Source organism: Solanum stenotomum, unplaced genomic scaffold (genome assembly GCF_019186545.1).
Source record: "Solanum stenotomum isolate F172 unplaced genomic scaffold, ASM1918654v1 scaffold13383, whole genome shotgun sequence".
NCBI classification, from domain to species: domain Eukaryota; kingdom Viridiplantae; phylum Streptophyta; class Magnoliopsida; order Solanales; family Solanaceae; genus Solanum; species Solanum stenotomum.
In genome coordinates, this window is record NW_026022521.1 from 252,264 (window position 1) to 278,942 (window position 26,679).

The 26,679-nt window shown below is 31.1% G+C and overlaps 2 protein-coding genes across 2 annotated transcripts in view; both read right to left on the reverse strand.

Moving 5' to 3' along the window:
• Positions 1-5,712, reverse strand: part of LOC125850055 (phospholipid-transporting ATPase 2) — a 46,735-nt gene extending 41,023 nt beyond the window's left edge. The window contains exons 1-2 of the mRNA XM_049529964.1: positions 5,566-5,712; positions 3,282-3,511 (exon numbers count right to left, since the gene is read on the reverse strand). Coding sequence (XP_049385921.1) covers positions 3,282-3,406 — 125 coding nt within the window. The 5' untranslated portion in view covers positions 3,407-3,511; positions 5,566-5,712. The remainder of the gene's footprint in view (positions 1-3,281; positions 3,512-5,565) is intronic.
• Positions 5,713-17,679: 11,967 nt separating this feature from the next.
• On the reverse strand, positions 17,680-19,896 carry LOC125850057 (40S ribosomal protein S13). Its single transcript, XM_049529965.1, has 5 exons — positions 19,770-19,896; positions 19,609-19,681; positions 18,892-19,030; positions 18,613-18,799; positions 17,680-17,958 (listed from the first exon to the last, which is right to left on the reverse strand). The coding sequence occupies exons 1-5, from the start codon at positions 19,790-19,792 to the stop codon at positions 17,925-17,927; spliced, it is 456 nt and encodes a 151-aa protein (XP_049385922.1). The 5' UTR covers positions 19,793-19,896; the 3' UTR covers positions 17,680-17,924.
• Between the last annotated feature and the right edge of the window lie 6,783 nt (positions 19,897-26,679).

The following is a 26,679-nucleotide window of genomic DNA, read 5'->3' on the forward strand; positions in this document are numbered from 1 at the left end:
ATTAAGGGTATGTTGGTCACCACCAAAAGAGAGCAATTACAAGCTTCCTATCAAATCTACAATCTAATCTACATCCTCTATACAAAGTTGTTTACACCAAGAAAGTAAAGATACAGTACAACTCCACTTTACTTTATGTATGAAATTGGACCTATCTCTAAAGCATCTCCCATTTCTTTCCTTCCATATTGACCACCATATACATGAAGGTACTAATCTCCACCATCTCATTTGACTTTTACTTCCTCCCTCCTAATCCAGCAACTCAAAAGATCTGATGTGTGTTCTGGCCTTATCCAGCTAGTGCTTGTAATGTTGAGGAAAAGGTTCCATAACTGAGTGGTGACCTTGCAATGTAAAAACAGATGCTTATTGGTTTGCCCTGTTATGTTGCAAAGAAAACACTTGGGAACTAGTTTTCTACCTTTCTTCTGTAAGACTTCTTGAGTAAGACAAGCTTTCTTAATCACTAACCAAGTAAAACATTACACTTCGGTGGGCATGACACTCTACCAGAAGTACCTCCAAGGATATTGTGTTCCCCTAGTCATCTCATGTAGACCACTCTTATCTGCACTTTTGACTGAGAAAGCCCCATCCTTGCTGAGTTTCCACAAGACTCTGTCTGTAGCTGTTGGGATAATACAAATTCATCTAATTTTCCCAGTAGAGCTGCCACCCTCTCTATTTCTCAATCATTAAGCATTCTCCTAAATGATATGTCCCATCCCTGCTCTGTCCAGCAATCACACACTGTATCTTCAGGATTCTCACAAATGAAGAACAAATCTGGGAAAAGATCCTTGAGAGAGGTTTGATCAACCCAGGCATCCTTCCAAAATTTTGTTTCGTTTCCGTTCCCCACTTGAGATGTAAATTTGCTTCCATCTGTGGCCAAAGATTTCTGATTGTTCTCCACACACCCACACCATAAGGTTCATAAACAGTTTTTGTACACCAAGGGTCTAATTCACCATACTTCGCTACTATGACTTCCTTCCATAGAGCTCTTTCCTCACCAATGTAGCTCCACAGCCACTTCATCAGTAGACTCTCATTTTGCAACCTCAGATTTCTGATTCCCAGCTCACCTCTTTCTCTACTGAGAAGCAGTCTCCCAGTCTACTAAACAATAACCTTTCCTTTCTTTATTTCCATGCCACAGAAAGTTCCTCCTTAGCATGTCTAGCTTTTCCACAACTTTTGTTGGGATTGGAAATAAAGACATCACATAGGTGGGTAAGGAATCTACAACAGAGTTTATTAAGATCAGTCTTCCACCTAAAGACAAATATTGAGCTTTCCACCTAGTTAATTTCATTTCAGTTTTTTCCAGGATACCATCCTGGATATCCATTGCATTATGATTGCTACTCAGAGGCATGCCAAGTAAGTGGTAGGCATTTGATCAACTCTACATCCCAAAATATTGGCCAAATTTTGAATCTCCTGGACCTCATTAATAGGAAACAGACTACTTTTTCCCCAATTTACTCTCAACCCTGATACTGCTTCAAACAGAACCAGAATCACTCTAATGTAGCTAATTTGTTCAGCTGGCTCACAGAAAATGAGAGTGTCATCCGCATATAGGAAATGACAAATTTCCTTCTCCTCCCCAACTCTTCCTCCAACTTGGAATCCCTTAATCCACCTGTTTTGTGATGCAATCCTCATCATGCTATCAAAACCTTCGATTGACAGACTGAAAAGGAAAGGAGAAAGTGGATCTCCCTGTCTCAGCCTCTTTCTTATGTAAGAAAACCCACAAGTTCTCCATTCACTAGAACGGAGAACCTGACTGTTTTGATGCAAAATTCAATCCACTTCACCCATTTGCTACCTGATCGTATCTGTTTGAGAGTATTCAAAAGGAATGTCCAAGTAACATGATCATACGCTTTCTGTATATCCAACTCACACATTATACCAGGTGTTCCTCCTTTCATTCTTGAATCAATGCATTCACCGGCTATGAGTGTTGCATCCATGATTTGCCTTCCTTTTATAAAAGCCATTTGGTCCTTGTTGATCAATTTACTTACAACCTTTTTCAGCCTTTCTGGCAGCAATTTACCAATAATTTTATATACTCCTCCTAACAAGCTAATTAGTCGGAAATCTTTCAACTATGAGGCTCCTGGTTTCAACAGGAGGCAACACCTTGGGCATCAGGGGTGGAAAATTATAAGAAAGTTTTGGCGTTTGAGTATTTGATGCCCAAGGTGTTGCCTCCTGTAAGATAGTTCCTTCACATCACACGTCATTCCAAAACTAACAATTGCCCTCTTTCCACCGTGCAAGTGAATGAGTCCAGAGGTGTCTCCAGGATTTTGGGATGATGGGTACACTATTATGAAAATGTGGATCTAATCGGTTTGACATTTATGTTCTTATCATTTAAACCGGTTAAAATTTTAAATTATAGTTCCAAAATTGAAATGCTTAATAAATTAAAACGACAAAAAGTGCTATCAATAACCACTTAGAGAGATGTTACCAAATTTTAGAAAGAAAAATAAAACAAGATAGACATAAAAGTCAAATTCCTAACCTTACTGAGAGGTGCACCCAATCATCGTCACATTATATGATACTTCAAGTATGGGTTCACACATTTATATTAAACAAAAAATTAAAATATATAACACTACTATATATGATTTCGGGAGAGGAGCATGGGTTCACGTGAACCCGGGGACCCCCTCCTGCATACGCCTCTACGTGCAATCAATATGCTTTAAGAACCTGTTTCCCTCATGATCCCCTTTCATACACACAAGGAACATCTAGTCTTCACTACTCCAAGTTTCACAGTTATTATACTTCTCCATAATGTAATTTTCCTCTAGGATGAATATACACAACAACTACCCCAAGAGTGCCAATTGAAAGTAAAGTTATTCCTAGCCCCCCATCTCTTATGAGACCATCATCTCCCTCTATATCAGACTCTCCCATCCCTCTTCTCCCCGATGAGAAGCCCCTCATCATCTTTGTTCTATCCATCTCAACTTAGTATGTTGCCTCTAAATTTTCTACATTAGCCAGGGCCCTTTATCCAAAACGGAAAAGTAAAGCAGAAAAGTAAAATAAGAGAATTTCTGTCCGCCCTCAAGAAATTGTGTTTTGTGTACTGAGGATAAAATGAATTTTGTGATAGCCTAATCGTTATTGATAGCAAAACATTCGTGACAAAACCAAAATGGAAATATCTCAAAGCTGCAAGTTCAATCTAATATAGAATGCAGAACTTCTATGTAACAAATTAAGAAAGTTACCTGAATTGTTCCCACAAGTTCTTTGGAAGAAAATTCCATACAGTATATTTTCTGTTTGAGATCCGGTTGTCACAGTAAATATTGTTTGACAAATCATCATCATCAATATAAACAAAACGCTTCATTGTTGACCTGTATGCCCTTTTTCATGTAATAGATGCTGACTTTGAGGTTAAAGCAGCAGTTAGTATCCTTTGGGTCTATTCATTACCAAAGAAATAGAATTGTACCTGCAAAATTGACAAAAGTGATTAGGCTAACAATTACATTACAAAAACAATAAGCAATTGCAAGGAAGAGATTGGACAATGATCACAAAACACTAACAACCAGAAAATCTGACGCATCCAAAGACAAACTTAATAGGAACAAGAATTAATGCTCAAATCAAGCCTCAAAGTTAATGGTCAGCATGAGACCGTCCTCTTAGGGTTACAATGGACAGAAGTGTACAATTTTATCTTCTAACAACAGAAAGGATGCAGCTTTATCCAGATTACTCAAAGGTTGATAACTGAAGGTACTAATAAGACATGTGTAGACCTAAATCACATAAACGAAATAATGTCCATAATAGTACGCTTTCATGGAACCAAAGCTTGTTAGCTAGAAATAAAACATAATGAAAGAATATGTCTTATATAAGTGATATAACTAGCTTAGACTCCTTCTAGTTCAAGGAAATTCTTATGTCAATGTATAGATACATGTAAGATTTAGAGAACCTTCAATTTTGAAATTTCTGTAATTTTCCTAACAATAACAACTGCTTCTATGTCTTAGTCCCACACAAGCTAGGGTCGGCTACATGAATCAATTATTTTGAGGTATTGGAATGAAAAGGGGCCAAATAGAACAGAATTGACATAGAGGATTTTCATAGCCTACCTTAGCTTGTATGGAATTAATAATTAGATGATTCTTTATGTTGCTATCATCCCGCCCACAGCACATCCTAATAGCAGATAACTTAACTAGCCAACCATCCATTCAGCTCAACTCATGATGATATTCTTTTTACAATGGTTGTGTCAGTTATCTTGCCTTCACCTCAACTACTCCACCTACCATCTCTCACCACTCACCAGCACATATACCGAGTAACTCTACCTACCAAGACTTAGGCACTAGGCAGATAGGAAAGAATCACCTAACTCACGATATCATTTTTATTATTGCTCTGCAAGAATCCTTGGCCAACCAAAGCTGCTGAACTCACAAATAGCACAAAATTGAAATGGGACTACTCCAAAAACAATGTTATAATGTGAATCTACAAGTAATTCGTGCTCCTGTGGCAACATAGTCGACAATCAGACAATAAATTCAGGGCAAACAACCACATATAAAGAAAGACAAAATGTTCAGTAAAGATGGGAAAATTACACATATTTCTATCGAAAAATATTCGCCAATCAGACTATATCTCAGTGGTGAACCCAGTTCAATAGGACTAGGTTTCACCAAACCCACTGGTTCTAGTATGGGCTGTGTATAAATATTGTAAAGCCTACTAAAAGCTGACAAATTATCAAAGTGTGAAATGTGAACCCAGCAACGATAAGCATTTCTGTTTAGTCGTGAAAGTCCTATGCGAATGATATTAAGTTATTAGACATGAGTTAGAGTCCCACAGTCTACATTTCTTTTTGTTCTTTTACATAGGGTTCTCTAATCTTTTCTTTTTCAAGGTAATGTACATAGGGTTCCCTTTTTGGAAATACACGAACGCTCCAACTTAGAACCCATAGCCTCCAAATCCTAGATCAGATACTGCCATGTATATGGAGCACAAAGAACCAAATTCATGAAACAGAAAAAAAAAATGACCAGAAAAGCTTATTCACAACTGCTCCTAGAGCAATACAGTCACCACCAGGACATGATTCTAGAGCAAAAAGATCCAAATTCACCGAAACAAAGAAACAAATGGAAATGCAAAATGGCAATTCTAGACCTATCTTGTTGCTAGTGTGATACTGCGGAAACCAGTCATCGCATATACAAGGATCATCACTGATTCAGATTAGCAAGAGAACTACTTCTGGAGCAAATCAAACAGTGATTAATTAAATAAAACATAAAATTCTGGCAAATTAAATATAAGTGCGAACTACTTATGGAGCAACATAGTCTCCGATCAGACCTTCAAGTACAAAGAAACAGAAAATACCAGCAACAATAGAAAGCAGAATTACAACAACTACTAAAAGCAATAGAGTCGCCAATAAACTTTGGATTCTAGAATAATCCAATTTGCACTGAGTTAAAAGGACATGTTTACCGATTACAAGAGGATCAAGGAGGCCGTGATGAAGTTGCCGCCGACGGTGGTTGAGGGAATCGATGTTAGCTCTGCCGGTGACAGCGCATGCGGTGGGGGGAAATCGCCGTGTAATTAGAAAAATCAACGACGTGATATTGGCAAGGATCTTATTGAAAAGCGAATTGAATTTAGATGTAATTAAGTGTAATTACTAAGTTTAATGTGTGTTTGACCGAGTAGAGTATATTTTTATTTTAGCTAGTAAGACATAGAACGTTACACAAATTTTTAATTTACTTTTTATTTTTATCATTTTTAATTTCTTAAAATTCTTTTTAATTTTCTAAATATAAAAACATAATATTGTTTGTTTTTATTTCTTTACTTCACCTGCTTTCATAATTTCTCATATGACATTAAGGCTCGTTTGGTCATGCGATATGAAATCATGATTCAAAATCATGAGATGAAGTTGAAGTTTTGTTTTTACATGCAATTTGGACTTTTTATGTTGTACGTTTTCTCATAAACATAAAAACTCCATAAGTTGCAAAACTATTAAAATTTTCCAATTCTTTATACAATCTTATCAAATAAGCACAAATTTATAAAATCGCATAATACACTATCACAAAGATATTCTTAAAAGATACAATATTTATTGATCAAGTTTTAACTCAGTGAAAAAATAAAATCAAACATAATTTTTGGTTTACTACTCTTTAATATAATCCTCCAACATAGTACGGACAATCTTCTCACGTTGAACTTGCATTTCTCTTAAACAATACGATATTTATTGATCAAATTTTAATTCAATAAAATATAAAATCAAACATAAGGTTTGGTGTACTACTCTGTAGTATAATCATCTAACATAGTACATACAATCTTCTCTCGTTCAACTTGCATTTCTCGTTCATATGATTGAGAAAACAAACTAACATTATTAGTTTGAGTCATGTGTTGGTCAATTTGGTTGTAAATATATTTGATAAAAAAATAATGAATTTGGTGATTATAAATGGCAGAGTAAAAATTGATTTGAAGTAATAATAATTTCTATGTTCGTGAGAATAATCATTATATGAGATACAAATGATTTAAAAAATAATTATATGAATTTTAAATTTTATTTCCATATGATATATATATATATATATATATATTACCTTTAAAGCATAAACTCCAAACTTGAATATTAAATTACTATAATATTCCTAACTTAGGTTGTGACTTTTTCGATGAGTTGTGAATTTTCTGATAAGTTGTGACTTTTTTCAAAGTGTTGTGATTTTTCGATGAGTTGTGACTTTTTCAATAAGTTGACTCTTTTCCAAAGAGTTGTGATTTTTTCAATAAGTTGTGACTTTTCCAAAGTGTTGTGACTTCTCGGAAAGGTCATGATTTTTCAGATAAGACACAAAAAAACATTTGTTCATACTACCCTTTGCTGACTATAAATATAGGGATTTCCTCTCATTTTTCAACCATAATTTTTTCTAAACTTCTACTCTTCTTCTTTTTGCATTTTTAAAATTTTTGTGTGATTTATTGTCGTTAAGTGAGTTAGAAGTTTAGCGGAATTTGAGGTACCACTATTCTGATGAAGTAAGTCATTTTATTCTAAGAGGGTATATACCATAACCTCGAGTACTTGAGGAAAATAATATAATTTTGATGATATAATAATTATTATTTTGCTTAATATATACATTAGTATGTAATGTTCCAATATATGAAGTTAACATGATGTAGTATAAATTCATTTGTTTTTGTTAATAATTTCTTTTGGTGATGTAGATATATGCTTCTCGATATTTTTCTCCAAAATTTAGATAATTGTCACGATTTGTTTTTGATGCTCAAGACAAAAGAATGAGTATATTTATCAATGTTATTTATGTGATTTAGACTTTCAGGAAGTTTGCTTCAAAATAGTTAGTACTACTATATAAACATAGCCCTTTTATTTTACTTATTTACTATTTCTTAATGTTTCAATATTTTAGATGAAGAAAGGTTCATATGTCTTGTAATAACGCCAATTGAAGTGTGTATTAGTTTAATTACTTCTAAGTTGAATGTTAAATTACATTAATATCTCTAACTTAAGTTGTGACTTTTTCGATGAGTTGTGACTTTTCCAAAGAGTTGTGACTTTTCCAATAAGTTGTGACTTTTCGATGAGTTGTGACTTTTCCAAAGAGTTGTGACTTTTTCAATAAGTTGTGACTTTTTTAATAAGCTCTGACTTTTCCAAAGAGTTGTGACTTTTTCAATAAGTTGTAACTTTTCCGAAGTGTTGTAACTTCTCGGAAAGGTCATGATTTTTCAAATAAGACACAAAAAATATTTGTTGACTATAAATATGGGGACTTCCTCTCATTTTTCAACCACATTTTTTTCTAAACTTCTACTCTTCTTCTTGTTGTATTTTGAATTTTTTTGTGTGATTTATTGTTGTTGAGTGAGTTCGAAGTTTAGCGGAATATGAGGTACCACTATTCTAATGAAGTAAGTCGTTTTATCCCAAGAGGGTATATTCCATAACCTCGAGTACTTGAGGAAAATAATATAATTTTGATGATATAATAATTATTGTTTTGCTTAATATATACATTAGTATGTAATGTTCCAAAATATGAAGTTAACATGATATAGTTTTAGTTCATTTGTTTTTGTTAACAATTTCTCTTGTGATGTAGATATATTCTTCTAAATATCTTTTTCCAAAATTTAGAGAATTGTCACGATTTGTTTTTTATATCAAGACAAAAGAATAAGTATATTTATCAATGTTATTTATGTGATTTAAACTTTCAGGAAGTTTGCTTCAAAATAATTAGTACTATATAAACATTGCCCTTTTGTTTTACTTATTTACTATTTCTTAATATTTCAGTATTTTAGACGAAGAAAAGTTCATATGACTTGTAATAACGTCAGTTGAAATTTGTATGAGTTTAATTTTTATTATTTATTTAATACCTAATTTTATGAGATAAATATTTTCATTAATGCAAATATATATGTATATTTGGGTAGGTATTTGTATTTAAATTAAAGTATTATATATGTCACAAATGTATTATCAAGTTAACGAGATCTTCTAACTTTATTTTATAATGTTCCGAGTTCTTTTTTAAAAAAAAAACTCACAAAAAATGTGAAAATATGTGATATATAAAATGTAGATGTTCTCTTCACATTTTCATATGACATCTGAACAATTTAACGTAGAAATACACATGCAAAGCACATATGGTTAGATAACAAGAAAAATACAAAATAAATATTATCTATAAGGTAATATTAGTGAGATAAGACTCTTTACATGATTGAACCTCATCAAATTGAAATAAATGTATACATAATTGCATTTAACTAATAAAAAAATTCAAAAGTCTTCTTTATTTTCTTAAACTCCGTGCCAAGTCAAACTAGGTCACTCATTTTGAAATGGAGGGAATATTATTTGTTGCTAAGCTTATTATTGAAATTTTCTCTTAAATAAGCAATACTATTTACTATAACATATATTTTTGAAATTGATAATCACGTGCAACGCACGGGTCAAAAAACTAGTGTGTGTATATATATATGTGGGGGGGATTGTTTTTACAAAATATAAACTTGTGGACCAATTTTTGTATTTAAAAAAATCTCAAATCATGATATGAAATTCTAAAATCATGATTTTTGGAGAAATTGAAATCTCATCTCATAATATGAAATTATGAGATGAAATTAGCATGATATCGTATGCCCAAACACTGATTTCATATTGCATGTCCAAATACATACTAAGATTTAATGATACAACTAAAAATATCTTATACGAAAGCTAAGTTTAAAAGATATAAAAAATCGGAATCTTTAACTTAATAGTCAAAAAAGAGAGTTCCTCTAAGCAAAACATATAGCTGAAGTATACTGACTATCTGCCTGAAAGCCTCTACTAAGATGAGTTGTTGGGACAAGCCCCCAACTAACTCTAACTGTCTGTAAACTAAAAGATTAAAGTAAAGAAAGATAAAAGTAGATATTTTCCTCGAAAGATGAAAACTCACCAAACTCGATTGGTGAGATGATAGCAAAATTGTACTAACTGCGAGTTCGATGTTGAACGCTTGAACCTATATTATGAACAATATAGTACAAGAAAATATGTTGTCAGTATTTTAAATTTACAGAGTATGTGAGATATGCACTATACTCTAATATGTTGAACATGATCAATTTGAGATGCTAAACTGAATATTAAACTGTGATAAATAAGTTAATGCAATGACCAATTAATAAACATGCAATTGAGCAATACTGTACTAAATAAATTAAATACATTGCATACAAATATTTGAGACTGAACTGTGGTAGATATTGATGACCAACATATTTTGACTGAGTTAAGTGGAGTCCAATTTGTACCCTGACTGAAAATGTGTTTGTACCTTGTCAAGGGTATGACCACTAGCTAACAAGGATCCAATAAACTAATGTCCAAAAGAACTAAGGTGATATGAAGGGGGCGATCCTTTATAACCTATGATGACACATAGTTTTGAGACTTAAAAATTGCCACTACATGTCTTATCCCAACTGACAGGTGAACCTTCATTCTTATGTTAGTTTGGTGCTAAGTAATACTTCTAACTGAATTTATACTAATAAACTGAATAGTTCAATCATATTGAAATCTGAGACTGAAACGCTAGAGATGTTTTTTTAATAAAAATGATAGACTTCATTTGAAAGCATCTTGTACATGTGGAATTGAATAATCGAGTGTAACACTAATCGTGACAATTATATATTCTAAACAAAAATATTTAATTTAAACAACACAGGTCTAAAGGCATGAAATTTTGTGTTCTGAGAGAGTTCATGAAATATACTTAAGTAAAATACTAAATTATATGAATGAAAAAAAAAATATGTCTTTATAGACTACCAATGAATGGAACTTAAAATTACACTGAAATTTATATTGTTCATCAGAATTCTATTTTGAAATTTAATAATTGAAGAATGAAGTCCAATTTTTAAGATTCAATAAGTGAAAGGATATCCACTAGTGAAATTTTATATACTTAGAAGGAAAGATCTTAATGGAATCCATATTAATGCGAATGGGATTAAAGAGTAAGTGAGAATAATATTTTTTTTTTGGTTTCCACCTGATGTCCGGTACTCATATTGGAGTCCGACTAAATTTAAATTCGCGCCAGGAAATTCGACACTGATGGGTAAAACGCTCTTTAACAAAGATGACTCCATACCCAAGAGGGCTTGAGCCCAAGACCTTTTGGTTAAGGATGAAGGAGTAATTACCACTCTATCACAACTCTTGTTGATAGTGAGAATAATATTGATCTTCATTGTGGATTAAAAATATTTTGTGATTCTTATGTCAATTTTTACAACATTTATTAATGGTTGGTCTAAATCGTAAAAGTCCTAGAAACTTTCATTTCAATTTTTCAATATGATATGATTAATTAACTTTAATGTCAGAATAGATGCATGAAAGTGAGAGAATCATCCTGGTTGGTGACTTTGTGGCTTCATTGCATTGTATATATTCTCAGTATTTCACCTTTACAAGTTTTTTTTATTTCATATAAAGTGTTATTTTTAAGTTTGTGTTCAAACAATTTTTCCTTTATAATCATTTATTCCATTCAAATGATAAGTAAACAAGAAATCTCATTTCCTTCGTAATGTTTATTATATCAACAATAACACTTCTTTCCTACTCTAGTCTTATGCATCATTTGTTTCATTAAGATTAAGATGTCTGAATTTGAATGCAGATATGAATAATGATTAAGATCTTGTATATAGATCTAAATACTGAATGATTAAGATTGTTTGTTTTTGAACATCTGAATATATATGTGTGTGTGTTCTAGATATTCAAAGGCCCGTTTACGGGACCAATATTATAATATTAAATTATAGTATAACTTACAAAAATTCATTACATTTGTGGGTTAATTACATCTTATTCCAAAAGTTTCTTCAATTACAAAAATCCCTGAGTTTTATTGCTCTCGGATACATTTCTTGGTTGTCCGATATATTACAAATGATACATAATTTAATGGAAGGGATGTATCTGAGAGGAGGAAGGGATGGATACAAAGGGATAAGGATATGCCCAAGAGGATAGAGATGTATTTGAGAGGGAATAGAGATTATCTTAATTTGTATATTGATGTAATTTTATTGTATTATATATGTTTATTTTAAAAAAATGTTAATCATGAATATTTTAAAACACGATATAGAATGAATTGCACTTTATAATAATTTCTTTTTTTTCTATTTCAACTAAATTAATTGAAACTTATAAGTTTTTTAAGTTTCCATAACTAGAATTTAAAAATATATCTCTCATACTCATTTTAATATTATGTATAACACATACATTGAATCAAATAATAATAATAACATTGGTATTTTTTCATAACCTTTTTCATAACTCTTTGTATTATCAAGATTTTATTATGTAGAAGAGTTATTTATATTATCAAACTTTTGTTATGTATAAGAGTGAAGAAGTAGGACGGTCCTTATCACCTTTTTTTATAAAAATCAAATGGACCATATTATTTTTTCAGAAATACTTTTTTAGATTTAATTAATGTGGAACAATTTTTTTTTTATACGTTGCAAATAGAATGTCACATTTTCATAATAGGAAATAATCTAACTTTAAAATACTCCTTTTATTGTTAACAAAATTATTTATAGTCATACAAATGGTCAAGGAATATTTAGACCACAATTTTTAAAAATTATTTCTTTCATAAACTTTGTGTCAAGTCAAATGGTGTCATATAAAATTGAAATGGAGGAAATAACAAAAGATGAGGAGAAAGAAGACTATCTTATATAGTACAAAATCGAGAAATAGTGCAAAATAGTCCTTTATCTTTGGGTTAGGACTCAAAGTCCTTCTTGAGTTTTCATATGGAGCGGTAATAATACTTCATATTTGTTATATTACTGCACTTTTGATCCTTCCCCGATTTTTTGTCTATTTTTCAACATTGATTTTATCCACAATTTATGTATGAAATGTTCAATCGTTTTTTTATATATTTAGAATAATAACTTTTGTGAGAGAAGGTGAGAAGTGGAACACCTTGTTTTGTTTAGTAGAAAATGTATTGCAGCTAAAATCTAGAGGTTCATCACATAATTTTCACGTGCAATAGTACAAACTTTTCTTTTCTTTTCTTGCAACTGCATATGTTAAGTGTTCTTAGTTTAGCTACAATAATACTTCTACTTAATAGAGCAAGGTGCTCATATTCTCATCTTCTCTCACATGGAGATATTTTAAAAAATATATATATATAAAAAGACTATTGAATATTACATACATAAAATTGTGGACAAAATCAATATTAAAAATAGGCAAAAGTCTTGGAGAAACAAAAGATGCAGTAATATTATAAACGCGAGAGACTACTATTGCTTCATATGAAAAATCAAGGATGACATAGAGTCCTAACCCCAAAATAAGGGACAATTTTGGGCCTTTTCTTAGACAAAATCAATAAAACATTTAGCAACAAAGAGAATTTCAAAGGAATTTTCATCCATGTTGAAACAATGTACTATCCATAATGAAACAATGTATGAAGAGAATAAAAAAGCATTACAAAATTTACGTGATAGAAATTATAGTAGCTTAGTAAAGTTGTTTATAAAACATTTTAATTAAATAACATCAACTGATGATAAAATAATAAACATTTGAAACTTATTTTACATAAATTCTAGGAAAAAGGGTCTGAAAAATATTCTAATTTTGGTCGAAATTGCGGTTACGATACCAAACTTTATGGAGGACATTTTACCCCCTGCACTATTTAATAGTGTATTTTAAAGGTATATATGTGCCCACGTGGACACATTACTATTTATAATGATGAAATATTTATGATGTCCACGTGGGCACATATATACCTTTAAAATACACTATTAAATAGTGCATGGGGTAAAAGGTCACATCATTAAATGTTGTACAAGTTGTTGCAGTTCCGATATCACTTTCACCCTTAGAAAAACGTATAGTAGAAATTAGATTGTTGTATTTTATACTCATTTTTACATCTATATATAAAAACTATAACTTTCACATTTTTCTCTATTCCAGGTTGCACGAAGACATTTGATTCAGTCCCTGGTCTGAGGAAGGCAGTTATATTAGGCTATAGCCCTATTAGACTTTGGATGTCTGTAGTTTATAGGTATGCCATTACAACTAATCGTTTTGCTCCGAAAATAACCATATTTTATAATTTCTATGGCTTTTTAAAAGAACTTCTTGATTTGTATGTCTATTTTGAATTCTGATTTAGGTGACTCTATGATTTCAATTCTCGTGAGTACTTTTACGATGGTTCATCATATGGCACCCAACATACCCTTCAAAACTTCTGAGGATATCTTCAATGAAATTAGACTACATTTTCAATTATCCTTTTCTTTGACATTTTGATGACAAACACCATATAGTTTAACTCTCTGATTATGAAATGAAAGTATTCCATCGAGGTGCACTTCTGGTCATGGTCATATATTATGTTAAAGTTCTTTAACCTAGAAGATGAAGATAGATGAATGTTTTCCTTTATCTCGATTAATGCCTCAACTTTTTGGACAACACTATCAATATAAACCTAAAAAGATATCACCCTTGGTTCTCTCTTGATTTAGCAGAGATAGTTCATCTGTTAAGTTTGTTTTGGTAAATAACAATAAACCTTGCCCAAATATTCATCTCGCTTATAGCTCACTCAATTGTTGCATCAAGAATTTTGATTGTATTTTTATCATATTTAAGTGCTTTACAGGTTCACTATAGAAACCAAGTTCGAGCTCTCTTTCTCCTATATAAAATAAACGCAATGAATCATAAATTCAGAGATAGAAACTGTACACAACCAAACCACAAAAGATTGAGGAAGAAAAATAAAGAAGATGGAGAAACTGGGCAAAGAGAAAAACAGAGAGAAAAGGAATGACATATCTGAATGTCTTTCTTCAATTTCCTTTTGTATTTTTGAATCAGTCTTGGATTGCCTTGTTTTCATTCTAGATTAGGATCAGTGCTCGTTCTGCTGCTCTAAAAATACTTATTTATTTCATACTTCTTCTCCCTGTATGCATGCAAACATGTGTCAATGAGTACAAAGTTGTAATCCTTAGTAATATTATGTAAAAAGCTTGAGTGATTGCAGAGAACAAGTTAATTAATTTGATGGTGGCCATTTATCTTTCATTGGTAATTTCATCAAACACATTAGTTGCATCAATATTCAAGGCAATTTCCTTGATACTATTTCTTTTTATTTCTGTACGTTAGCAGTTAGGGTACTAACATGTATTTTCTACCGTTAGATAACTCCTACTACATTTAAATGGTATCAGTTCATACAAGAGGAGTTGTATAGTATCTTGTCACTCCATTTTCGTGTACATATATAATATAAATGTAAATATTGCATGAAATTGTTCTTTTTTTCTTTCTGGATCATCAAAAGTCATTATCAACTGTTTACTTATTCCACATATATGCAAATTTATGCATTCGGCCAATCATAACAGAGTTCTGATAAGTGATTGTGGCCCAAACTTAAATGACAATAGGTCATCAACCAAGTCAGTCACATTTGAGGGTAGGGACAGAGCCAGGGTACCGATGGGGTTTCATAGTCAAAAACTTACCCTATATATAAGGCCAAAATTATTTCGTATGTATATATAGTAGAGTTGAAACTCCTTATTTTTGTTATGTGTGTTTAGCTCTTTATATTCTAAATTCCCTTAATAAAAATCTTAGCTCCGTTTGAGGGATGAAGGAAATTGGAGTAAAACAAACAAACTCAATTCTAGATTGAAAGGGCTTTAATCACTATAGACCTAACAATTGTCTATTTCTTCCTAAAAGAGTCTCAATGTCATAGACATTAATACAGAGAAGGAGTGACACAGAGAGAATGGAGAGCTAGAGTAAAGAGTAACTGGATCCAAACAACAATGTTAAATAACCTTTAACAAATCGGTACATGCATACCTATAACCTATTGATAAAAAATCAGCTCAATTCCAGAAAGTGTGAACTCGAACCCGTTAGTAATTTGTTATTTTCTTATATAAACCTTCACATCACCCATGAATTTCAGCCATAAATTGGGAAAGAGAATGAGATAGAATAATAAAGACATCAACACATAATTGACTCGTAAAATTCAAGTCTATAAAAAAAAAAAAAAACTGAAAGAATTTTGTAGCAAAAATTTGAAGAAAATATGAAGAATCGATATGTTTTGTTGTTATTATTTGTAGCAAAATTTAGAAGATAATATACCAGGATTTTTGAAGAATCTATATGCTTCACTTTTGTGGAGATGGAAGAACCGACGAATGAAGATTTATGGTTTATAGTGGGTTAAATACCTTGCACAAAAATAAATAAAAAGAAAATAATAAAGCGAGACATAAAAATAAAAAAAAAACACGTAGCATATAATTCCTCACCCCCTAAATGATAGCAGCCCCTAATTCATTCTTATTACTACGAGAGCGTGCATACAACTTTTTACAAATTGCATAAATAATTTGAAAGAAAAAACATCCAGATCTTGGCGAACTCTTCTCGTTTTGGACTCATATTCAGACTTGTGTTGAAACACAAAGAAAACACACAAATACTATCCAAAAATACGAGATATATAACCATCATATTCATAGGCACACAAAGAAGACGGTTACCAATTACTCCCTCCGTCCCTATTTACTTGTCCATATTTCCTTTTTTGGTTGTCCCTATTTAGTTGTCTATTTTGACAAATCAAGAAAGGACAACAAATTTTTTCCTATTATACCCTTATTTACACTTTTTGAAAATTGTAAAAGTGTATGTTGTTTCCCTCCAATTTATTTCACTTTAATTCAAATAAGTGGTTGTAATTTTGAAGTGAAAAGTTGTCATAAGGGTAAAATTGTAACTTCACTGTGCTAATCATTGTTGCCTTAATCTGTGTGCCATTTCTAAAGTGGACAACTAAAAAGGGACGGAGGGAGTATATTATATGGATAAAGAACTAACCCGGATGCCTTCTTTTAATAGAATATCAAAAAAAAAAAAAAAATCGAAACAGAGGAGAGAGGGACAATGGGCGATGGGAAGGAGAGAGGAGCCGCCGGCTGGTGCTTCTCAGTAGGACGGGGAGAGGGTGGCGGAGGCGAGAGTGAGGGTGGAGAGATGGCGGTTAAGGTTTATTTGATTGGATTTGAATTTTTATTTTGGCATAATACATAAGTGTGTCGATCGATAACTATGACTTTTAATTGAAATATAATATGTTATTTAATTTATCCTTGTTGTTAACTATAATCATTTTGCAAAATTAATTTGTTATATTAAAAAATGGTACAATGAAATAATTATTTTATTTATGTAAATCTCACTAAGCTCTTCCAATAAAACAACTAGTATGTTTTACGCTGAAGGATAAACTAGGGGCAATGTAGAGAATTCTACTCAAATAAGGATGAGCTTTTCTCTTTAGTAGAAAAGAATGAGCTTTACATTACAGACTTTGGAATAAGGATGACTCCGCCGCACTTACGAGTTCTATATTACAAAAAAAGAAGAAATTTGTACAAAATTTATGCTAATGTTTGTTCTTATAGGTGAGCTGTTGATTTCTTGATATCATCGATATGCTTCTTTTTACAGTTGTTAGTACTACAGATGTTTTGCAATTAGTAGTCAAAGCATCACAACATCCTTTGACAATTAAATTGCCAAGTATTTTGATGAGACTAGCTCTTCTGTAAACCAATGATGCTCAAAATTTACCACTTTGAAGAACCTGAAATATCTTGTCTAATATCATCAGAATTCGAAGTTGAGCACCAAATTTCGAAAAACCAGACGCCTAGAGAGAGAATCTAAACATTTGCACTAATTCGATTGATAAATGAGCAAGTCAAACCATTCAATTGACTTCATTTGTTAAGGACACATAATTATCTTGTTTCAGCAAAAGCAAAATTCCAATTCCAATCAGTGTTTGGCGTAATTCCATCTATTAGTTGTATGTGGCACAATTACTAAGCCTATTTCAAAAACTTTAATAACCACGGAAATTAACAGTAGCTATATAAATACACGATAATTGGATGCAAATTTAAAGTATGAAATGTTCCCCTTATTATCTCTCATAAAACAAAATTTGTTCCATTCATAGTAGTTTCAAACAACCCGGCCAAACAAAAACAACTTAAGTCTGTAATTTTGAAGATGGGACTTGACCAAGAAACTTGTAATCCCAATCCATGATCTTTCTCTAAGCCACAAGAGTACTCGCGGTGGTAGACTCGCTGCAAGGCAAAAATTGACCTTAGTACTGCAATTCACTAGATTGTATAGAATTAAACAGAAAAAAGAGGAAGAGGAGTGAATGAAGTAAAAAAGCACTATAGTGGGGGCACACAAGAGAAGCATAATTTAACTGACATAACTCGAGAGCAACTATAAACACAAACTGCAATTACAATTTCAAAAAGGTGTCCTCCACACTAGTGAAAAGTATAAATAATTACTGTGATGTTGAATTCATGTTGCACATAACACCAATGAAGTAGCCAAAAGGGAAGCATAAAGTGGTTTCCAATGGAACAATACAAGTCCCCAAAATAGACTTAATCCACCAGTTCAATCCATAGACCTACATAGCTCGTTTGGTGGAACAATGGAAAGTTTCCAGCTAGTAATGTTCCCTAAGACAGTTATTTAACATGCCTGGGTGTAAACAAGTTATTTCAGAACAAAATTTTAACTTGCACACGTGAACTTCGAACACATGCTAAACAAAAATGAAATGTGTTCTAGATGATTAAACCAGAAACAGTTCACCACAAAGTAAAATAGGCAAGAAGAGTTTATAAAACATGCAAAACAAAAATGAAATGTGTGCTAGATGATTAAATCAGAAGCAGGTCGCCACCAAGAAAAATATGTAAGAATGAACTTACTACTTCCAGACTGGTGGAAGCTTCTTTGTTTTCTTGTAGTAGCGAGCAAGTCGATGAATCCTACTCTCAACAAGAATCAATCTAAACTTGGAGTCCTTGTCTTTCCTGTTCCTCTCAAGATGCTTCCTGATTGCCACTGCTTTCTTGATAAGGTGGTAGAGATCCTCGGGAATCTCGGGAGCAAGTCCTAATTGGAAACACCAATAGGTTAAACAAGCGTTCTTTTAAAAAAGTAATGTCAAACGAGTAACTTAAATACACAAAAAGACAAACAAGTACCATGAGCCTTCAAAATTCTGAGAATCTTGCTACCAGTGACACTCTTCACCTGAGCAATCCCATGAGAATCACGAAGAATAACACCAATTTGAGAAGGTGTCAAACCTTTTTTGGCAAACTTGCAGATGTTATCCTCAACCTGGAGCAAAAGATAGTACTGTCACTATAGAAAAACCGAATGACTGGATTACATTTCAATGGAGCATAACAGCATCAGTTAGGTAACTCCAACAACCCATCTTATAAAAAGCCAAGTGACATTTACTGTGCCACGTAAAAGAGGCATCGTTAGGAAACACAATCCCCAAAACAAGGTACAGCCACATTGTCTTTCATTAAGAGCATACATCACACTATGCATACTTGGCAAAATTTAAAAACTAGAGCTTGAAAAAGGAAAGGCAAATGTAGTTACATTCCAAAGTGCACAATGTATGTACAGTTACACATTGAGGTCAAATCTTATAACTAAAACATCACAGCAGAAGAAACTGGATATTCAAAATTCTTGAAACATATATTAATCAATCAATCAACTATCAGCAATGTGAATATTTGCTCTATTAGGGATTCTATCTTTGTGGTGGCGATCAATAAGGGAAAATTAGGATTCAAACAAGGCATCGCTACAAATTTCTACATTTTTCTTATTTTTTAATTAACTATACATACGATAGAAACAAGAGAAATAAAGCTAATAAGCAAGTAATTCCTTACATCAGGAGCAGAGATTTTCAGCCAACTTGGTGGAGTCCTCTTGTATGGAAGAGCTGAAGCTGAAATACCCTTCCTGAGCAACAAAAAAAAGGATTAAAAATTATCAGTATAAATGTAGAATGAACAAAATAAAGATAAAGAAGAAGAAAGAGTAGACGAACCCTCGACTGTGCATACGACCCATGGTGGCTGTTTGGCGGTGTGACGGTGGCTGCCGCGCTCCGGTTGGCTATAAGTAGCAGCGAAATCTCTAAAATGACAAACTGAAGGGGGTTAGGGTTTTCCCTATATATAGCTTCTTTATTTGCACTGAGGTCCCTTGGTCTTTAGGATGATTTACATATTACACCCCTTATGTTAAGTGATTTTCAAGAACCCAAAAAAAGGAAAAAGGAAAAACTCATCTCAACCTTTTTTACATTACACTTTTGAATATATGTATGACTATAAGGATATGTCTATAAGATTTACCTATTGTAAACTAGAAGTTCGAAATTAATATTTGAAAAGAACTAGGTCTTAATCATATTGATTTTAAAATTTGTATATTTTGCGTAATTTAGTTGAGTACATTTTAACAAGATATTTATTTATAAGTTGTTTTTGCTCCGCTTAAATTTGTTCCTCTCAAAGATTTATTTTAATGATAAATTTTATAGAAATCGAATAATCTTATTTGATAAAGTACCCAATAAATTATAAGTCTCCCTCTGTATTTCTTTCATTACAATATTTAAAACGAATTTCTGCATAACAAATTTAATTTCTTTACTTTTATGATATAGATATTGATGATAGTTACATTAATAATGACAATACCAACACTAGTAATAATTTTGAATTAATTGGCTAATTGTGATGATACTTGATTTTTAAGTTAAAATGTTTTTTTTTCTAAAAAAAGAAGAAGAAGTCAGAAACCTTTAATAACTTATAACGAAAGGCCAATTCAAACAGGCTCTTGGTGGCAAAATCTGTTGGGCCAGTGAAGCCAGCCCAGTACAGTGAAGTAGGGTTGGGCTAAACCTCGGGCCCTTCAAAAGTGAGGCTATATTAAGCCCACTCATTTGGCCCACCAACCTTCATGATTGAGTCATTGTTGCATCAATAATTTTGAATTGTTATGTTGTAGGGTATCCTGACATTTTTTTCAAATCTTTCATACCCCAAAAAATAGTATTTTATTTTGTACCTATTCTCATTTGTCATCAACTAAGATATTTTTATTAGGAAAAATATCAAATTTGCCCTTTAGCATCATTCAAAAACAAACAATTTCGTACTTCGTTATTTTTCTTTTCTTATTCGATTAAAAAAAAATCACTTTTCGTCTTCAATCTATAGTAACGTTCATTTTAAGAGTAACTATGTACAAATTTTTTTCTATAGAGAATTTGGACTTGTGGGGTTCACCATTAGTTAATTACTTATCTTATTTTTTCTTTAAAGATTTCTATTCTTTTCCATAAATATAAAATTGCAAAGGCAAATATATATGGGAGTTATTGAATTTATGAATGAACCAAAAAATGTAAGTTGTTTAAATATTTTTCCTTTAATACTACTATTGGAGTATTATTTTGTCCAACAACCAAAACAAAACAAAAAACTAGAGATGCCATACAAAATTCTTTAGGCACCCAAAAAAGGTATCATAATTTTTCCCAACTGTGAATCCACATGAGAGGACTGCTGGTATATATCACTTCTCCCTGACAAAAAAAGTAAAAATAGAGTTAATGGAAATTGCTGTACAATAGCCATTATTGTGTTTCTTCTAGGTCATAGGTCACATCTTTATTTCATTTGAATTTATAATTTTATATATAGTCATTTTATTTTTAATGTTATAAGAATAAGCTCAATTTTTCATTAACTTATCCATTTTAATCAAAATGACTTGTCAATTTGTTCGTGTATTATGCATTTTATTATTAAAATAGATTATTAAGTGCATAAGTTAATTAGTGGGTGTAAATTGTGATAGAAGATAACTATTGATTCTATCTACCCACATTACTACTCCTCATTCTACATATTGATTATATGGAAGACTTCTTCACCTATAAATAATGGTGTTTCTTCCTTTGTGAAGTATCTCAAGAAAGATGAGAAGTGTGAAATAATATTTTTAGTGTGTAGTAGTGAAAGAGAGAGTTGAGACAGAAAATATTCTAAGTCTTCAACTATATTCACTATATATAAAAAGAGAGTATTTATATATGTTGAAGGAATGTGTTCTTTTCTTGGACCTTTGTACTCTTCAATTAATCCGGAGTTGTTTGAGTTGTACACGTTGTTGGGCTGTTGTATCCTGGAGGGAACAAGTCAAGAGTGATACTGTTGGATCAGTGTAGATTATGCCGCAGTAGGCTTGAATCTCCTTAAAGAGAGCGAGATATCCGTGCATCAGCCTAAAGATTATTTATTATTTTTTGTCATTTTATTTTCAACTGTAATTTGTTGTATTTGTGGTATATTACACCAACACAATTCAATCTATCGAACTTCTTGCTTTCATTAGTCACCAACATCTTTACCATATATATCGCGTAAGTGTATAACTTATCGTTTCACCATATAATGGATTGTGTTAGAGGGTGAGGTGAAAGCATAATAAAAACTTGTCCACACTTGAAGTTGTACATTTAATGAATATATGATACATATCTTTACGCATACTATTACTAAATAGTAATAATACACTCTAAATCTTAATTTCTCATCTAACCAATAATATAAATTATTACAATATGATGTAAATAATAAGTGCAAATTATTTTTTACAAAGGAGGAGTGGTTGGTTAGGCCATCTCATAAATGTGAAATAGTTGGTGGGTAGTGCATTGATTATAGAACCAAAAGGTTATAATTTCATTATATAATTTGAAATAATGAAACATACTATATAGAATTCACAAGTTCAAATGTGGAATAATGGATATAGCATTCACAAGCTGTGTTTTATGTGGTTGGTAAGGACAATACACCAGCAGCACCTTTTTCACTTTTTACTATCAACTTATATGTGAAAGCCAAACCAAAAAGACAATCACTACTCCTCCACTTTCACAAAAAGTAGCTTGGAAGTTCACTCTTTTGTTGAATTAGTGATACATCACTCTCATTTTGCTTTTTATTGTTTACCTTCAAATTACATTGCTAGTGTTTCCAATTCTATACAAAGTATAATTTCTTTGACATGTGCTTGCAACAAAAGTAGCATGGTGCAACATAACATATTGTCTTAAAACTTTAGGTCCTCTCTAGTTATTCTTTTTTGAGTTTTTGTAACATGTTTTATTTTCCAAATATGTGTCTGTTTAAACTTTAGAGGTCTGCGTTTTTCAAATATAAATGTTCTTCACTAGCAACAATTCAAATCATAATTGGTGATGTAGTCATGAGATCCTTTTTACTTTTAATTAAAGATTTTGAAATTAAGCTTTGTGATCGAACAATTCACCATAGTGATTAAATTATAATGAATATTACATATGAGCCAAAGAGTTTCGAATTCCATTAGACTATTGATTATGAGTGATAATAATGGAAAATAGCATTTTGATCCTTAAAGTTATTCATAAATTTTACTTTTGATCCTTATAAACTCAAAAATATACTTTCCATCCCTTCATGTAGAAAGTATGTTATAGCTAACTATTTATAAAATTATATTACCATCAATATACGATACTAATACAGTTTAATATAATAAACAAATAGTTAAAAATTCATCTAGTTATAAATATGGCGAGTACTTCTGAATTCTGTTTTGGCAAAAAAAAAATTGGCCATAGAATTTATTTTATTTTGGATTTTTTTTTTGACAAAATATCCAAAATTTCAAAATCTACAAAAACTTATTTTTGGACGAAATATAGATGTTGAGTCCTTAAAATTTTTAAACCTACCACAATTTTTTTATATTAAAAAAAAGCTCATTTATGTATGACTCCAATTTATTCTATCTATACTATCATTTTCCATTCATGAAATGGATATCTATTCCGATACAATTGTAACTACCCTATTGCAATTTATCTTGGAAAACATATTTGATTTAGCCAACAAATATTGTTCACCCACAGTGTCTTACTTGCTTAACCTCAATTGTTACTAGATATTTGTTCGTGTGATTGAAAAAATCAAGTTCAATGGTATAACGATTTATAAAAAAAAGTTTCATCAAGTTATACTGTACTCTAATGCGTGAAATGCTGAAACTAGTTATGCCAATTATATTTTTTTTATGGGGTAGATGTGACTATAATTTGTGTAATGACTTGAATAATGTATTATTTATAATTCTTTATAAACACAATAATTTTGTACCAAATTTATGAATATTTTTTATAGTGTTTAGATTTTATGACGATAATTCATTCTGGCCAAATTCTGACCAAATTTTCTGGCTAAATTTTTTTTTCCATAAATAATATTGCTTTTTTTTTTTTATATGTTTTCAATTCTATACCTTTTTTCTTGGTAATAATTCCATAGCTTACCCTGTCATAGGTCCTTTTCTATGCTTTACTCGTCATTCTTCCTTTTTCTTTTTTATTTTTCCCACAAAGTAGGCATTGGAAAAGAACTGTCAATATAGACACAATACCTTCCAAACATGAAAATGACTATCCCATAAACTTTATTCACCAAAATAAGAAAAAAATTCCATGTGATTACCTTTACTGAACATAATTAATTTACTACTAATTATATTTTGTCTTCTTGTATTTTCTTGTCAAATCCTGATAGCAACCCAACCCATGCTTGTTTATATTTTTCTGTGTTAATTGGTTTTTTCATATCAGAACTTTTTTTTTCTTAAAATTCGTTTGGTGTAAGGGATTAAAAATAATAGTGATGAGATAAAAAAAATTATGTTGTTTGGTTGCCATGTTTGGGATAACTTATCCCACCATTTATATCATAGTGATGGGATAAATTATCCCATATACATGGTGGGATAAGTTATCCCAGGATAGCTAACCCCAGGATAACTTATCCTGGGATAACTTGTTTCCAACCAAACGACCCGAACCCTTAGTTTTGTTTTGTTATATGTATATGATTATAATTTTTTGTTTTGTGAGATATATTAAAAAAGAAGAAATATCCATTTTCACCAGGGGGCTGGAAATATGTTAAAAATGAAAATATTTGAAAATAGCCAAAAATAACTAGTATAAACTAATTAGAAAAAAAAGTTATAGGAACTCTTTATTGGACTTGATTTCATCAGTTGTAGGTAATTAATTCCATGTGATGCTTTTCTTTTTTCTTAGACCAAATTTATTTTAACACATGGTGCAACTTATATTGATTTCAATCAGTAACTATTATAGCTTTTATAAGATTGATTAGACTTACACCTGATTATAGTTTACAACATATCGAGAAATAGTTATAAAAAAATAATAATACATAAACATGACTTTTAACTTGACTTCAGTTGATAACTATGACCTTTAACTTTTAGTGTGCACAAATAGACACTTAAACTCAGACACATTCATCCGACATGGCGTCCTCCTACATGAAAATTTTGTGTCCTGCTTGACATCCTACATATATTATGCCACATAGGACACATGTGTCTACTTGTTCAATTTTATACAAATTTAAGTGTCTACTTGTGTACATTCAAAGTTGAAGAACATAGATGTCAATTGAAGCCAAACTGAAGGACATGTTTATGTATTATGCCTAAAAAAATGATACTCCCTCCGTTTTAATTTGTTTGTACTTCTTTTGCCAAAATTTCTCGAGTTTTTCTAACTTGTAACTTCACCGAAATCCCAATTCCGTGGCTACCACAACTTTACACAATCGATCGGATGACTTGACACAAAGTTTTTTTTTTTTAAAAAAAGAAAACTTTTGAATCTTACAGTTTTAAATTTAAGATATATCAAATATATCAAAATATCTTTCAATCGTGTAGTTTATATAATGATAGTGCCATATAAAATGGATTTTTTTTTGTTTATAAAATAAATAAATGACTGAGATCAGCATTTCTTGATTTGGAAAAATTACTGTACAGAAGTTTTAAAATTACAGAGATATTAAATGCCTTGAGCAATAAATTTTTAAAATTCAAAAACTAACCTAACCTGTTCTCTTTACATACATACATTTATGAGAAGTACCAGTACTTCCTTACTGCTAGTCAGAAGACAGTAGTCCTCTATTATTTTTGACTTTATTTAATTTTAAAAGAAGACATAAAAATGAATAATTCCCAAAACTTAGTACCTCAAAACCTTTTTGTTCATCCCTCATAAGGAAAATCATAACCTTTTTTTCATCCCTCAAAGAGTTAAAAATAGTAAGTATCTACTCTTCCATTTTTATTTTACATGTCATACTATTATTAGTTAACAAATTATTTAACCAATCTTTCATATATAACTCTAATGTAATTTTGTTTTTTTCTCTCTAAATAATAGAAAATGTATTCCCTTTGTCACAAGTTATGTGATTAATGATACCTTTCCAATTTTGAAAGACAAACAAACATTTCCCTTGGTAATAATTTTTTTAATATATCTTTTAAATATTTTAACTTATTAATTATTATGATTTATTATAATACTTTTATATAGTTTTCAAATGTGTATACGTTTCGTTTTTAAGAACTTTAAAAGGATTTTACATCGAAATTCACAATCAAAATTTAAAAAGTCCAATTCTCAAAATTTGAACTGTAACATATAAATGCGACAAAACTATTTTCTTTTGCGTTTTGATTTGTTTAAAAAAGAATGTCTCGTTCCTTTTTTGACAAATCGTTAACTAAGACTTTTCACATTTAAGTTTACAAGATTAAATAACATTTTGATATATAGTCGAGTAACTTTAATTTAAGATCATATAATTCATATCAATCAAAATCAGACGAACTAGATGAATTAATTGTTTAAATTTTGACAGAAATTTGATTCAAAATTATTGTTTTTCCCAAGCTAGCTAGTTACAGGTTACTGGTTACACCAGTTACCAAGATTCAAAATGGATTCTTCTTTCTGCTTATTATTTTACCTCTACACCAGTTATGCATCAGTC

What these genes read in the sequence shown, in the direction of transcription:
- LOC125850057 (XM_049529965.1), bottom strand. Translation starts at nt 19,792, where the DNA reads ATGGGTCGTATGCACAGTCGAGG. An exon ending in CAGAATTTTGAAGGCTCATG is followed by an intron (nt 18,800 to 18,891) that starts GTACTTGTTTGT and finishes GTTTCCAATTAG; the next exon opens with GACTTGCTCCCGAGATTCCC. An exon ending in CTTCCACCAGTCTGGAAGTA is followed by an intron (nt 17,959 to 18,612) that starts GTAAGTTCATTC and finishes TTTGCCTTGCAG; the next exon opens with CGAGTCTACCACCGCGAGTA.